Below are 14,748 nucleotides of genomic sequence, written 5' to 3' on the forward strand. Positions count from 1 at the left end.
CACAGCCAAACAGATGCTCTCAAAGGCAGAGAAAATGCCAAGAGCTCTCCTTAAATATTTTAATTAATCTGATCCCAGCTGACCACAATTATTTTTCACCAGCCACAGGAATGCTGGCAAGAAACTTCTCTTGCTTTTAATTTGCAAAGAAAATGACCTTTATAAAATGCATGTGGCAGGAAGTTTAAAGATGCAATGTCATAACCTCCATGCTGTACATCACACTGTTTGTGACTCAACCATCCTTGTCCAAGCATTAATTATTGCCCTGAGACCGCTTACTGATGTTCAATGTTGCTACCAGGTACACAAAGATCACCAAACTTGTGAAATTGACCTGAAATTAACAAGCAAGTGCAAAGGAAATTGCACATTGGAATGGTGTTAATTTATGAAGGTTCTCTAGCATCACTGTTGCAATATGCCATCTGGCGAGCTGATTTACGCAAGCACTGATGTGTCAAAGATTGGTGCATTCTACAGAAGCTAGTCTTCTCCTTCAGAAGCAGACCCTCTAGCTCGAGGATTACTTGCTCTCACTTTGAATAGATGCATTCTCAAATGGGTGGTAAGTCCACAACAAGATCTGCAGCCTATGCCACAGATGGGACAGGCGATACTTGACGGGTAAATGGTGTATTTAGGAGTTTGTGTCCTCCTTCTGATGTCTCAACCTCACCCCTGCTCATTTCCAATGAAGCCTTATCTTACTTCCCATTTATACAGTACCTTAATGAACACTTTCTGGAAATCCAGATATAATCTAAGGATTCGTGGAAGGTTATTACACTGCATCCTCTACCTCTGTAACTACTTCCTTCAAAAGCCGAGGGTGGAACCCATCAATTCCAGGAGATTTACAGACCTTTAACCCTACTAATAACCCTTGCATGTTTTTGCCTGCAATGATAGTTATTGTGTTTAGTTCCTCCCCCTTTTAGCCCCTTGATTATTTAGTAATTCTGGAATGCTATGAGCTAACTTTGATACAAAGCATTGATTCAACTCCTCTGACATTTCCTGCATTTCCATTAATAATTTTCCCACCCTGGTCTCAGAGTTGCCTCTGTTCACTCTGGCCATTTTTGTCCTTTTTAGATAATTAAAGAATTTCTTACTGTCGGTTTTTCCATTATTTGCCAGTTTGCCCTCATAGTTTATTTTGTCCCTCAATTTACTTTAAGACAAATTTTATTGGCTTTTAAAATTTTCCTGATCCCTACAGTTTACCAGTAATCCTTGCCACATTCTTGTTTTCCTTTCAATCTGATACTGCCCTCAATATTTTGAGGGGAGGTCAGTGTCCATTGTGGATCAACTTCACATCCAGCAGCTCCCACATGCTGTAACTGCAACACATCACCTGACCAATGTGACGACGCAGGGACTTTAAGATGTTATTTTGTCCTTTTTTTTGAAGCAAGGTTGTAAGACAGAGGCAGTCTGCCAGAACCACTATAGTAAACAGCTTGGGAGGCCTTGGGTTTTTTTTTTAAAAACAGCCTGAATGGGTGTGGCCAACTCCTACAGGTCAGGAATCCTGGGTCTTTAGGTCGAGCTTTAAGCCGAAGCAATTGAGGTCTCAACAGAGTTGGGAGCTTCCTGGCTGCTACTCTCTCTGAATCTTCTCTTGGTGTTTTTTCTTTCTCCTGGATTGGAGAACTATATGTGAGAATCTATGTCTGATTTTTGTCTTTACATCAAGGGCTGTGTTTATGGGATGTTACTACATTGGAACCGGTTGATTAGATTAGATTCCCTACAGTGTGGAAACAGGTCCTTCAGCGACAACAAGTCCACACCAAAGAGTTAACCCCCCCCCGCCCAAGACCCATTTCCCTCTGACTAATGCACCTAACACTATGGGCAATTTTGCATGGCCAATTCACCTGACCTGCACGTCTCTGGGAAACCCACACAGACACGGGGAGAATGTGCAAACTCCATACAGACAGTCTCCCGAGGCTGGAATCGAACCCGGGTCCCTGGCGCTGTGAGGCAGCAGTGCTAACCGCTGAGCCACCATAATTAGTAATAATTACTGCATCTATTATTCTGTAAAGTTTTCTGATAGAGTTAAGTTATTCTAAATTCCTCTTTCTTTGGTTGTCAACTGTTTGCAATGACAGTGTTTAAATATATTGTATTTTGCTTAATGTCGAGTAGTTTGAGCAGTCACATTCCATTAGGAGCAGGCATTCATATTTGCCTTTAAAGATAGAAAAATGTTTGAGTCTAGGCCACCTTCTTGGAATATTTTGTTGGGGTCTGGTCTGGTCTATAGCACCAAAGTTGATTGAAGCTTCTGAGGACACTCACCCTGACATTTCCCAGCAGCCAATGGACTGAATGATGTTTTGACTTTGAGCACCGCCAATATTTTTAAATGCTCCTCTCAATCTGTTTATTTCTAATCCAATACCTTTACTAACCTATCATACACTGCCACTGGCAGCATCCTTGTCTTTAGCAAAGACAGATGTAACGCTCAGTTAATAACTCCTGCTCCATTAGAAGATCACTCTGTTCTCATACACTTCTCATTTAGCTTCAGTTTTTCTCTGCCATCTTTGTATTTATCCAAATTCTCAACTGAATAATGAACCTGGAATTTATCCTGGGTCTAGATTTTCTGTTTCATTTTAATGTCCACATCGTTACATCATCCAGGGAGCTCGGGTTTTGGATGCCAATCCATTCTCTCTTGTGGGCATAAGATGCACAAGCGATACCAACTGAGACACAGCTGGCATAGCTCATAGGCATTCTCACAGATGTTGGGGATAACTGCTGCTTACAATTGTTACAAACTCATTCTCCACAAATGGGATCTATAAATAATAGTAACCATCGGGTAAATCAGCCTTTGGATTGTGAAGGTAAGAAGCAACAAATGGGTTCCTCTGTGCTCCTTCCCAAGGTTACCTTTATCAATGTGGCTGTTTGCTCTCCAATGTAGTCAATCAATTGCAAGTTAGCCAGTGCCTGGAAGAGAAATGTTAAAATGAGAGAAAAGTCAAGTCACACGCAGAGTCAAGAGAAGATGAAAAACAAATATGATAGCTCACTCTGCACACAATAGTTCAGCAAAGAAGTACTCATACATCAGGAAAAGTTGCTCCATTTAATGACATATTTCTATTGATACTTGAACACAAACACAGTTGGATAACAGGTATCCCATTCAGAACAGATATAACAGCTTCCTGACTTTTGATTTAAGAGGCCTCCTTCAAAATTATTATCTTTTTTAGATTTTGATTCTTATTTGGTTTTATAAGCTTCTGGCAGCTTGCATGGAATTAGAAGCTTCTTGGTACAAGCATTACTTCAGAGTTTCAGCTGAAACAATCTATAATAAATAGTGTTAAAGCAGCTCAGATTTCAGCAATAGCTCTCTTGCCGTGTTATGAATTGTGAAAGTAGAGATTTAAAATGGTTTCAGCAGAATGGAAGCACATTTTTTTTGCCAGCCTTTTCACCCCATTCTCAATCTATTTGTATTGTATCAATGCTATTTAACTTAATTTTTAATGGGCCAAATTCTAAATTTCTCCAGAATGTTCTTTAATGAGATGTGAACATTTTGTCGTAATTTTGTTATGACCCAGCTAAGGTTATCACTGGTCAACTCATCCCCATCATGATAAGTTTTCTATTTTTTATCTAATTGGAAGTGTAGTGGACAGCGAAGAAGGTTACCTCAGATTACAACAGGATCTTGGTCAGATAGGCCAATGGGCTGAGAAGTGGCAGATGGAGATTAATTTAGATATATGCGAGGTGCTGCATTTTGGGAAAGCAAATCTTAGCAGGACTTACACACTTAATGGTAAGGTCCTAGGGAGTGCTGCTGAACAAAGAGACCTTGGAGTATAGGTTCATAGCTCCTTAAAAGTGGAGTCACAGGTAGATAGGATAGTGAAGAAGGTGTTTGGTATGCTTTCCTTTATTGGTCAGAGTATTGAGTACAAGAGTTGGAAGGTCATTTGCAGCTGTACAGGACATTGGTTAGGCTAGTGTTGGAATATTGCGTGCAATTCTGGTCTCCCTCCTATCGGAAAGATGTTGTGAAACTTGAAAGGGTTCAGAAAAGATGTACAAGGATGTTGCCAGTGTTGGGGGATTTGAGCTATAGGGAGAGGTTGAATAGGCTAGGACTGTTTTCCCTGGAGCGTTGGAGGCTGAGGGGTGACCATATAAAGGTTTATAAAATCATGAGGGCCTTGGATAGGGTAAATAGACAAAGTCTTTTCCCTGGGGTGGGGGAGTCCAGAACTAGAGGGCATAGGTTTAGGGTGAGAGGGAAAAGATATAAAAGAGACCTAAGGGGCAACGTTTTCATGCAGAGGGTGGTACATGTATGGTATGAGCTGCCAGAGGAAGTGATGGAGACTAATACAATTGCAACATTTAGAAGGCATTTGGATGGGTATATGAATAGGAAGGGTTTGGAGGGATATGGGCCGGGTGCTGGCAGGTGGGACTAGATTGGGTTGGGATATCTGGTCAGCATGGACAAGTTGGACTGAAGGGTCTGTTTCCGTGCTGTACATCTCTATGACTCTAATATAATGTGGCAGTCCTTTGTTGAAACATCAGGCTACAATGGTTTGGTTTTAACAATAAAATAAAAGTTTATTACACATTTAAAGAAAAACAATAAACCAAATCAAACAATGTAAACAGGAGGCACTTCTGTCGTGGTAATGTTTTTGGATGAGTAATCTCAAACACTAGGCTATCGTTCCGGGGGCAGAGATTCAATTCCACCAGATGGTGAAATTTAAACTCATTAAAAACCCGGGAATTAAAAGCTAGCCTAACAGCAACATTGCAACTATTATAGAGTCATAGAGATGTACAGCACAGAAACAGACCCTTCCGTCCAACTCATCTACGCTGACCAGATATCCCAATCCAATCTAGCCCCATTTGCCAACACTTGGCCCATATCCCTCTAAACCCTTCCTATTCATATACCCATCCAGATGCCTTTTAAATGCTGTAATCGTACCAGCCTCCACCACCTCCTCTGGTAACTCATTCTAGACATGTACCACCCTCTGCGTGAAAATGTTGCCCCTTAGGTCCCTTTTATATCCTTCCCTTCTCACCCTAAACCTATGATCTCTAGTTCTGAACTCCCCCAACCCAGAGAAAAGAACTAGAGGGCATAGGTTTAGGGCGTGAGTCTTATAGAAATACTTGAAGTGATATGCTTGCATTTAGGAGGAACTGAATAGGTGATTGTGGTATACAAATAATGAGTGTATGCTGGTAACATGCTCCTGCAGTGTCCATTATAACAGAAACATATGAGATGGAGTGTAGTCTATGTCTAATGCCAGCACTGTACAGGTGATATTCCAGCAAGTTCCCAAGATCTACTTCAGCCCTAATTCCAGGCACTCTATTCTCTCACACCTCTTATCAGATACTTCATGTTTCTCATTGCCACGTTCCCTTTCATGAGCCAATTCTTGTCTAGTTAAAATTGTCTCCTCGAGCAATGCTTGCTGGCATGGTCAGTTCCTCCTAAGGGACAACAGCATCAACTTCCAATATTATCATTATCCTTCTTCCTTAAATATTCTATTTCTCACACCCCATGGGATATACAAGGTCCCTTGCAAGTTGCACCAGCTAATTCTGTGCTCATTTCTTCCTATTGTTTCTGTTGCCTACAGGTTTTCCAACACTGCACTCCATCTGCCATAGTTTGCCTGTTCACTTAGTCTTCCCATGTCCCTTGCAAATACATCTTCTCAAGCTCACATCTTAACTGTTTGTCCTAATTTAGGATAAAAACATAAAAATCTAATGGCAGGCCGTTGGCAGAATCAAACATTCTGAAGTCGTCAGCTTAAGTTCCTGCATCACCTGACACAGTGCTAGAAACTCTGGTCAGTACGTTATCTGGAATAGATATGATATGGAGATGCCGGTGTTGGACTGGAGTGGACAAAGTTAAAATTCACACAACACCAGGTTATAGTCCAACAGGTTTAATTGGAAGCACTAGCTTTCGGTTGTCAACCACCTGATGAAGAAGTGTCGCTCCGAAAGCTAGTGCTTCCAATTAAACCTGTTGGACTATAACCTGGTGTTGTGTGAGTTTTAACTTTGTCTGGAATAAACTCCACAAAGATCCGCAACCCATTGAGAAATTCCTCCTCACCCCAATCCCAGATGATTGGCCCCTGGTGGTCCAGATGATTGTGCTCCTGTGTTTGAGAGTGGAGAACTGAGCTCTTAACCTTACTAAAAACGAGGTTCGTAACAAATATAAAGTACCTCCATGAGGATAAAGAGTGCAGCAAAGAAAAGGAGGGTTGCCCATTCAACTCTGTGCAGTATAATCTCAAAGTCATGGATGTCAGCCAGGACCAGAAGCCATATTGCACCCAACATTGCGATCCAACCTATTGAAAATGCACATCTATGGTTAATACAAGAACAATGCTTCAGACAAAATATGTAACATCAATATAACAGAATAACACAAATTCAATCAAAGCGATCTCTCGGAGCTTCATTTGAAATGATTTTCCTTGCAGTTTTGGCTATCAAACTGTGTGTGATAAATATGAAACAGCAGCTCACTTTGTGCATGCAAAAGCGCTGCCAAAAGCTAATGACTGATGCAAATTAAAACAATTAATGATTTCGAATTTCCAGGTGGTGGCTTGGTTTTCAGTCCGACAGAACCAATTGTGTATTCTTGTTATATTTCAGCTGTAGTTCCATATCGCAATTAGAGCTGCAAGTGTTATTTAGCGTTTGTCTTGAAAAGACAAAAAAAAACAAGGAGAAACAAACAGCCTGCCTTTATATAACACTTTAGCAGGTCCTCAGAAACGCCCAATAGATTTCACAATCAAACGATTATTTTTGAACCAGACTCACTGCTAAAGAGCCAGATGTTGCAGTCAATTTGAACACAGTAAAGCCAAAAAAAGAGAAAGTTGCTTGAACAGGATTTTTTTTTTAATGGTGTTGGACAAGGAATGAGTGGACAACATTACTAAAAACGAGGTTCGTAACAAATATAAAGTGCCTCCATGAGGATAAAGAGTGCAGCAAAGAAAAGTAGGGCTGCCCATTCAACTCTGTGCAGTATAATCTCAAAGTCATGGATGTCAGCCAGGACCAGAAGCCATATTGGGGTTTGGGTTACCAGCACAGAGGCAAGCGGTTCTGTAAGTTACCAGCCCCTCAATAACTGGGGTTGAGTGGCCTTAGACAGTAAACTTTCCCCACAGCATCTCTGAGGGAGCTATTTCAAGCTTGAGTGCATCTTTCATCATGGAGCTTGGAATGTGCCAGTCTGGACCAGTCAGTCGAGGACAACTCTGCACATCTCATTTCAGAGCTCCTTTCACTGAGTTGATGTTTCTCGGGGCCCAGTTCACACAAAATGGAGCTGTTGTTGAACTGGGAGTCAATGTAGATCAGTGAGCTGAATGAGATTTCGGATTGTACAGTAGTTGTTTTTCAATTGAATTTAAATCGATAACATTGAAAAATCAAATCTGACATATAACACGTAAAGGTTCTGCATGTTGGCAGGAATGCAGGAATGCTTTTTTATAAGAAAACAAACAATCTTAGTTTCTCCATGTCACCAAAGAATTTCACATTTTCTACCAGTACATTTACGCTGTTTTCTCTGTCAGGCCTTGACATACATTCCTGATGAAGGCCTTATGCCCGAAACGTCGACTCTCCTGCTCCTCGGATGCTGTGCTTGTCCAGCACCACACCTTTCAACAATAAAACCTAAAGTGTTGTTCTGTCAGTTGGCTGGAGTGCCCCCCCAGAGTGAAATCAAAGCAACTTTTATAACTTCCTTCCTTCCGTATGCTGGACGGCGATGCTAACAGCATGGGTTCAACTCCCGCACTGGCTGACGTAACCGTGATGAACTCTCCTTCTCAAACTCTCCCCTTGCTTGAGGTGTGGTGACCCTCAGGTTCAACCACCACCATGAGAGAGCAGCCCCGTGGTCTGGTCGAACTATGGTGATTTTACCTTTTACTTTCTGCTTCTGTTGATGAGGCTAAGGTTCCCACCAGCCTTTCAACAGCTTTCTCCACTGTTCAGCTATCTTCAGTCACCTGATTACCTGGACCCCCAGGTACATGTGTCTCAGGAAATGGGAGGATTTATTTTTCTTCCTTTTATTCATTCACAGGATGAGGGCACTCCTGTCTGGGCTGGCATTTATTGCCCATCCCTAATTGCCCAGAGTCAACTACATTGCTGTGGGTCTGGGGTCACATGTAGGCCAGACGAGGTAAGGATGGTAGATTTCCTTCTCTAAAGGACAGTAGTGAACCAGATGGGTTTTACAGACATTCAACTGTGGATTTTCATGGTCATCAATTCCAGATTTCCATTGAATTCAAACTCCCCCATCTGCCTCAGTGGGATTCAAACCTGGGTCCTCAAAACACTATCCAGACTCTGGATTAATCGTCTAGCGCTCAAGAGTTTTTAGCACTCCCTTCCTTCAATGACAGCAGAAACAACATTTTTGGCTACCTTTAACGCAGAGATAGTTAAATTTTGGAGAAATAAGGAGATGAAAGGTATACGGGTAAGAAGCGATTTGAAATAATCATGGATTTATTGAATGGCAGAGCTGGATCAAGGACTGAGTAAGCTACTCTTGATCCTAGTTCTTATGTCCTTATTATGTTGTTTCTTTACAGAATGTGGGTTCTCTAAGAGATTATTTTACCCTTTATTTGTATTTGTTTTCTACCTAATTAGTTTCTGCCAAGATATTGTGCTAATGGGATGAGCAGACAATCTGCTCCAAGGCCTGTGTAATATAAATCCATCTGTCGGAGATAGAACAAACAGACGGAAAAGGAAGTCATAAAATGTGCAAAGAAAATTAGAATTGGACGAAGAGTGATGACTAAAAGTAAAAGGTGAATTTTTGTTTTGAAAGTAGGGCTTTAAAGAATGTAATTTTTTTTGACATTTTACAGTTATGCTTTTGCTTCTAGGTATGATAAAATCAGACATTATGACAATGAACAAGCAACAATTTGGCAGATAGTTGTTAGGTAGTAATTTTATTGAGTTAGTCGAATGGCATAAAACACAGAAACTGGAAACTTATGCAATTAACAATGGAACAATGAGAAAGGGCAGAGGTTCCAAAGTTTGCAGGAAAGCCAATTTCTTCAGCAGTATGGCACAGTACTGACATTCCGAATGGGCATTGCAGAGGTACACTGGCTGGCACAGCGAGCCCACTTCAGCCTTACTTTCTCGGTCCCTTTCCCCGTGTTCATTATCCACCCCCACACGCCTAGCTAGGTATGGGATGGTCCCAGCACAGCTAACCCATTTACAATGACTCACACTTTCTATTAGACCCACTCAGCGTTCAGCGTTCTCCCAGATTATCCTCAGCAATACCTCTGTCTGCTTCTCCTCTTCCTTCTCTCACTAGGCACTGTCTGCAGCTAGAGAGTGCGTGGTGCTGGAAAAACACAGCAGGACATGCAGCATTGGAGGAGCAGGAGAATCGACGTTTCGGGCAGGACCCTTCATCAGGAACCACCCTCAAACCCAAACCCTTCCGCCATCAGCACAAATACCACCAGGTCCTAGCTGCTTTCAATTCTGATGAAAGGCATAAAATATAAGTCTGCTTCTCTCTCCACAAATGCTGCCAACCCTGCTAAGTTTCTCCAGCACTTTTGGTTTCTCATTTTGTCCCAAGGGCTTGGTCAACAGAGTAGACAGGAAAAGCCCTGATGAAGGGCTTTTGCCCGAAATGTCGATTTTCCTGCTTCTCGGATGCGACCAGTGGGGACAGTCGCTGATCTTTGCAAAATGTTCAGCCCCATTTCCAGCACCACTCTAATCTAGACTCTGATCTCCAGCATCTGCAGTCCTCAACAGAGTAGGCAGCACATGAAACGGCAAGATAATATTGCATGACCACCTACAGCACTTACAGTGAGGCTTGGGGACACACTTAAACCTGGGAGCACTGAAGGCTGAAATGAGATACAAAGTGTTGTTAACGATAATCAGTTGTGAGGAAACTACCTGACCACATTTTAGCAGCATGCTTTGCCAGACCAAAGGAGAAAACTCGTGGTGAAATGCTGCAAGCTGCCTGTTCCCAGCTAAGAGCAATCAAGATTCTCCAAGTAGAAACATTTGCATGATGACCCTCCAGCTCAGCGAGCTAACCTTCAACCACATCCACAACCCGAGCTACAAATCTTTGCAAGAACCTCGTGGAATACTTGCCTGTGAGGCCCACTGTTACAACAGGGATCTGAAGAAAAAAGATGGAAACTGTGTTCAATCATACTCAGAATCACCGTCATACGGCATGGAAACAGACCCTCAGTCCAACTCATTCATGCCACCTAAGTTTCCCAAACTAAACGAGCCCCATTTGCCTGTGTTTGGCCCATATCTCTTTAAACCTTTCCCATTCATGTACCTGTTCAAATGTCTTTTAAATGTTGTAACTGTATTTGCATCTACCACTTCCTCTGGCAGTTCATCCCACACACAATCCACTATCTTTCTCCTCTCACCTTAAAATTATGTCCCTACTTTTGATCTCTCCAATCCTAGGGAAAAGACCGAGGGAACCCCCTACGCTCCAGTGAAAAAAAGCTTATCCAGTCTCTCCTTATGACTCAGACCCTTGAGTCCCAGTAACATCTTGTATATCTTGTTTTAAGATAGAGAGATGGTTGTGATTGGTCAAGGTGAGTCATCTCAGCTCCAAGACATCTCTGCAGGAGTTGCTCAGGGTGGTATCCTCGATCCAATCAAATTCAGCTGTTTCATCAACGGCCTTCCCTCCACTGTAAGGTTAGAAGTGGGGACAGTCGCTGATCTTTGCACAATGTTCAGCCCCATTTGCGACTCCTCAGATATTGAATAATGCTACAAGATCTGAACAATATCCAGGCTTAGGCTGACAAGTCGCAAGTAACACTCGTGCCACACAAATGCCAGGCAATGACCACTCCAATAAGAGATGATTTAACCACATTCAATGGTGTTGCTGTCACTGATTCCCCCACTATCAACATCCTGGGGGTTATCATTGACCAGAAACTCAATTGGACTCTCCAAATAAATACACTGGGTATAAGAGCTGGTCAGAGGATGGGAACACTGTGGCAAGTAACTCACCTGCTCACTCCCCAAAGCCTGTCCACCATCTACAAGACAGAAGTGTGATGGAATACTCCCCACACACCTGAATGGGTGCAGCTCCGACAACAAAGAAGAAGCTTGGCACCAATCAGGATAAGGCAGCCCACTTGATTGGCACCACATCCACAAGCATCCACTTCCTCCACCATCGATGCTCATTAGCAGCAGTGTGTACCACCTACAAGATGCACTACAGAAGTTCACCAAAGATCCTCAGACAGCACCTTCTAAACCCATGACCACTTCCAACTAGAAGGTCAAGGGCAGCAAATACATGGGAACACCACCAACTTAAAGTTCTCCTCGAAGCCACACATCACCCAGAGACTTGGAAAAATAGTTTCTCATTCCTTCAGTACTGCTGAATCAAAACCGTCCCTAAGCACATTGTGGGTCAACCCATAGTAAGTGGACTGCAGTGGTTCAAGAAGGCAGCTCACCACCACCTTCTCAGGGGCAAATGGGGAGAGGCAATAAATGCTGGCCAGCCAGCTACACCCACTCCACATGAGTGAATTAAAAAAAACACTTGCGCAGCCCTCCTGATTAATATTTCCATGGATGGTTAAGCTCTTTACAGGTCATTCTGTAATGCTCGTGTTTCCTCTCCTTTACCTTTGTTCTATTCCTTTTAAATTCTGCTCATCTGCAATTTTCTTTTCAATTTCTGAAGGGTTATATGCCTGAAGTATTCACTTCCATTCAGATAAACAAAAGAACTAGGAGCAGGAATAGGCAATTTGGCCCCTTGAGCCTGCTCTGCCATTTTATTTGACCATGGCTGATCTCATCTCAGCCTCAACTCCAGTTTCCCCATGAGCCTTCAACCATTACCAATTAAAGATTCATCTATTTCCTCCTCAAATGTATTCAGTGTCCCGGCATTCACCATTCTCCACGGGACTGAGTTCCACAGATTTATTGACATTTGAGAGAAATACTTCTTCTTCATCTCAGTTTTAAATCTGCCTCTTAGCCTCGTATATTTGTCAGAGTATTGAGTACAGGAGTTGGGAGATCATGTTGCAACTGTACAGGACATTGGTTAGGCCCCTGTTGGAATATTGCATGCAATTCTGGTCTCCTTCTGATCGGAAAGATGTTGTGAAACTTGAAAGGGTTCAGAAAAGATTTACAAGGATGCTGCCACAGTTGGAGGATTTGAGCTATAGGGAGAGGCTGAACAGGCTAGGGCTGTTTTCCATGGAGCATCAGAGGCTGAGGGGTGACCTTACAGAAGTTTACAAAATTATGAGGGGCATGGATAGGGTTGGGGAGTCCAGAACTAGAGGGCATAGGTTTAGGGTGAGAGGGGAAAGATATAAAAGAGACCTAAGGGGCAACTTTTTCACACAGAGGGTGGTACGTGTATGGTATGAGCTGCCAGAGGAAGTGGTGGAGGCTGGTACAATTGCAACATTTAAGAGGCATCTGGATGGGTATATGAATAGGAAGGATTTGGAGAGATATCGGCCGGGTGCTGGCAGGTGGGACTAGATTGGGTTGGGATATCTGGTCGGCATGGACAGGTTGGACCGAAGAGTCTGTTTCCATGCTGTACATCTCTATGACTCTAAGTGGAAATATCTGCCTTATTAATCTCTTTTAGCATCTGATATTCCTCAAATACGTTTCCTCCCATCCTTCGAAACGTTAGCATGTATTGGGCTAAACTGCTCAATCTTTCCTCATAAAATAAGCCTTTCATCTCTGGAATTAATCTAGTTCTCCTCTGAGCTGCCTCCAATGCAGTTACATCCTTCCTCAAGAGAGAAGGCCAAACTGCATACAGTTATCCGGTATCAAACTAAAGTACTGCAGATACCAAAAAATGGAAATAAAAACAGAAAGTGGCGGAGAAACTCTACAGCATTTGTGGAAAGTGAAACAGATTTAACGTGGAGTTCAAAATGACTCACTGAACTTTTTCACTTCCATTCAAACGTTGACAGAGCAGCACTTGGTGTCTTTTTCTTGTCACCTCCAGTTCATTTTATTTGTCTCTGCCTAATTTGTAATTAGTGAACAATCCCAATTGAATTCTCATTTAGTTATAATTAATGAATAAGGAGCTACAACTCTACATTCCCATCTGGGTTTCAATTGTGTAACTTCACCAATGATAAATGCAACACATGTACCAAAAGCAAACACATACAATTGTGGCATTGCAGCTACAGATTTGTCCTGGATGTTTTCTGGCATGGAGGTGTGTCAATGGGGACAAGCATTAAAATTAACACTTTTTCATATTAGACACCAATGCATAACTACTGGGTTCAAAACACACTGAGCAAACATTCAACGCGCATTTTTGGCAGGACATAAATTTAACACAATGTTCTTGAGGTGATGCCAGTAGTTTTGCAAACATGGAATGAAAGTTCCACCATGCTGAGCTCTGAAAGAAATCCAGAAGGTGGCACTTAAATCTGGTTACATACAATAAAACCTTTAAATTTAATGGAGCAACAAGTATACTCTTGAGGATACCTTTATAGGTTGGGATGGGTTTCACGAAATGCTGCATGGAATACAGAACGTGATGAAAGAGGAAATCCTTCAGAAACTTGTTAGATTGTCACCCCAAATTTGATGTTAATGGAATTACAACTTAGCATCCTGGGAAATAGGTACTGGTCCCATCATATTCTTTTCCAAAAGAAAACCTCCAAAAATAAAGAAGACCTGTCCTTTCATAAATGAACCAGTGGGTAGCGACTTTGGGGCAGACTGGCTGACTCTGATGCCATGTTGTCCCACAGTGATCCTGGTTACAGGCTGCTGACCACAAAGCAGTGCATTGATTTGCCCTTGTCTGTCATGTCTGAGACAATTGCCTTGAACATTGCTGGGCAGCTCCAGACTGAGTGGATGGACAAAAGGCCTTTTAAAGATGGAGCCAGGGGGTCCTTGGATCTTCTGACAGCGGTGAGTACATCTGTCTACAGAGGGTGCATCAGACAAGGCGGGGTGGTGTGCCGTGGTGGCTGGTTAACAAAGCAAGTTTGGAACGATAGTGCAAAACAACCTGCTAGGCCTCAGAGACAGAAACCCTCCATGGAACTCGACAAAAAATAACTCTAAAGCTGATTTCCTGTAAAATTCGATCCATGATCTTTTATTTTCACCTTAAAGAGCAGATGCTGCCTCCGAGTTGCATTTCATCTTAGAAACAGTGCCCCCTGAGCCTTTAGCATTCTGCTCACCATGATCCAGCAAACTGCCGACTCAAAGGGGAGAGACCTGGATTAACTATTTACAGAGGAATCTCGATTATCCGAAGGACACGGGGCAGGGAGTATTTCATGCGGTTAATCGAATGCCGGATAATTGAATGCGGCAATTCATAGTTTAGCCAAGCGTCGGGATTTTGCGGTCTTGCCGGATAATCTGAAATTCAGACAATCGATTGCCGGATAATCGAGGTTTTTTTTTAGAAAGATACAAATTGATCAGAGGAGAGATACAGGGGCCAAATAACAACTTCAGGGCAGCAGAGAAAGTGGTTGAGGCTAAAACGTTGAATGTTTT

The 14,748-nt window shown here is 42.4% G+C and overlaps 1 protein-coding gene across 4 annotated transcripts in view; it reads right to left on the reverse strand.

The window, feature by feature from the left end:
* Positions 1–14,748, reverse strand: part of oca2 (oculocutaneous albinism II) — a 546,847-nt gene that overhangs the window by 102,208 nt on the left and 429,891 nt on the right. For all 4 annotated transcript variants that reach the window (XM_043692289.2, XM_087987811.1, XM_043692287.2 and 1 more), the window contains 2 exons: positions 6,298–6,425; positions 2,926–2,985 (listed from right to left, as the gene is read on the reverse strand). In XM_043692289.2, coding sequence (XP_043548224.1) covers positions 2,926–2,985; positions 6,298–6,425 — 188 coding nt within the window. The remainder of the gene's footprint in view (positions 1–2,925; positions 2,986–6,297; positions 6,426–14,748) is intronic.

The sequence above is a fragment of the Chiloscyllium plagiosum genome, unplaced genomic scaffold (genome assembly GCF_037043375.1).
Source record: "Chiloscyllium plagiosum isolate Xiang-an unplaced genomic scaffold, Cpla_swu_hap1 HiC_scaffold_6, whole genome shotgun sequence".
Taxonomy (NCBI): domain Eukaryota; kingdom Metazoa; phylum Chordata; class Chondrichthyes; order Orectolobiformes; family Hemiscylliidae; genus Chiloscyllium; species Chiloscyllium plagiosum.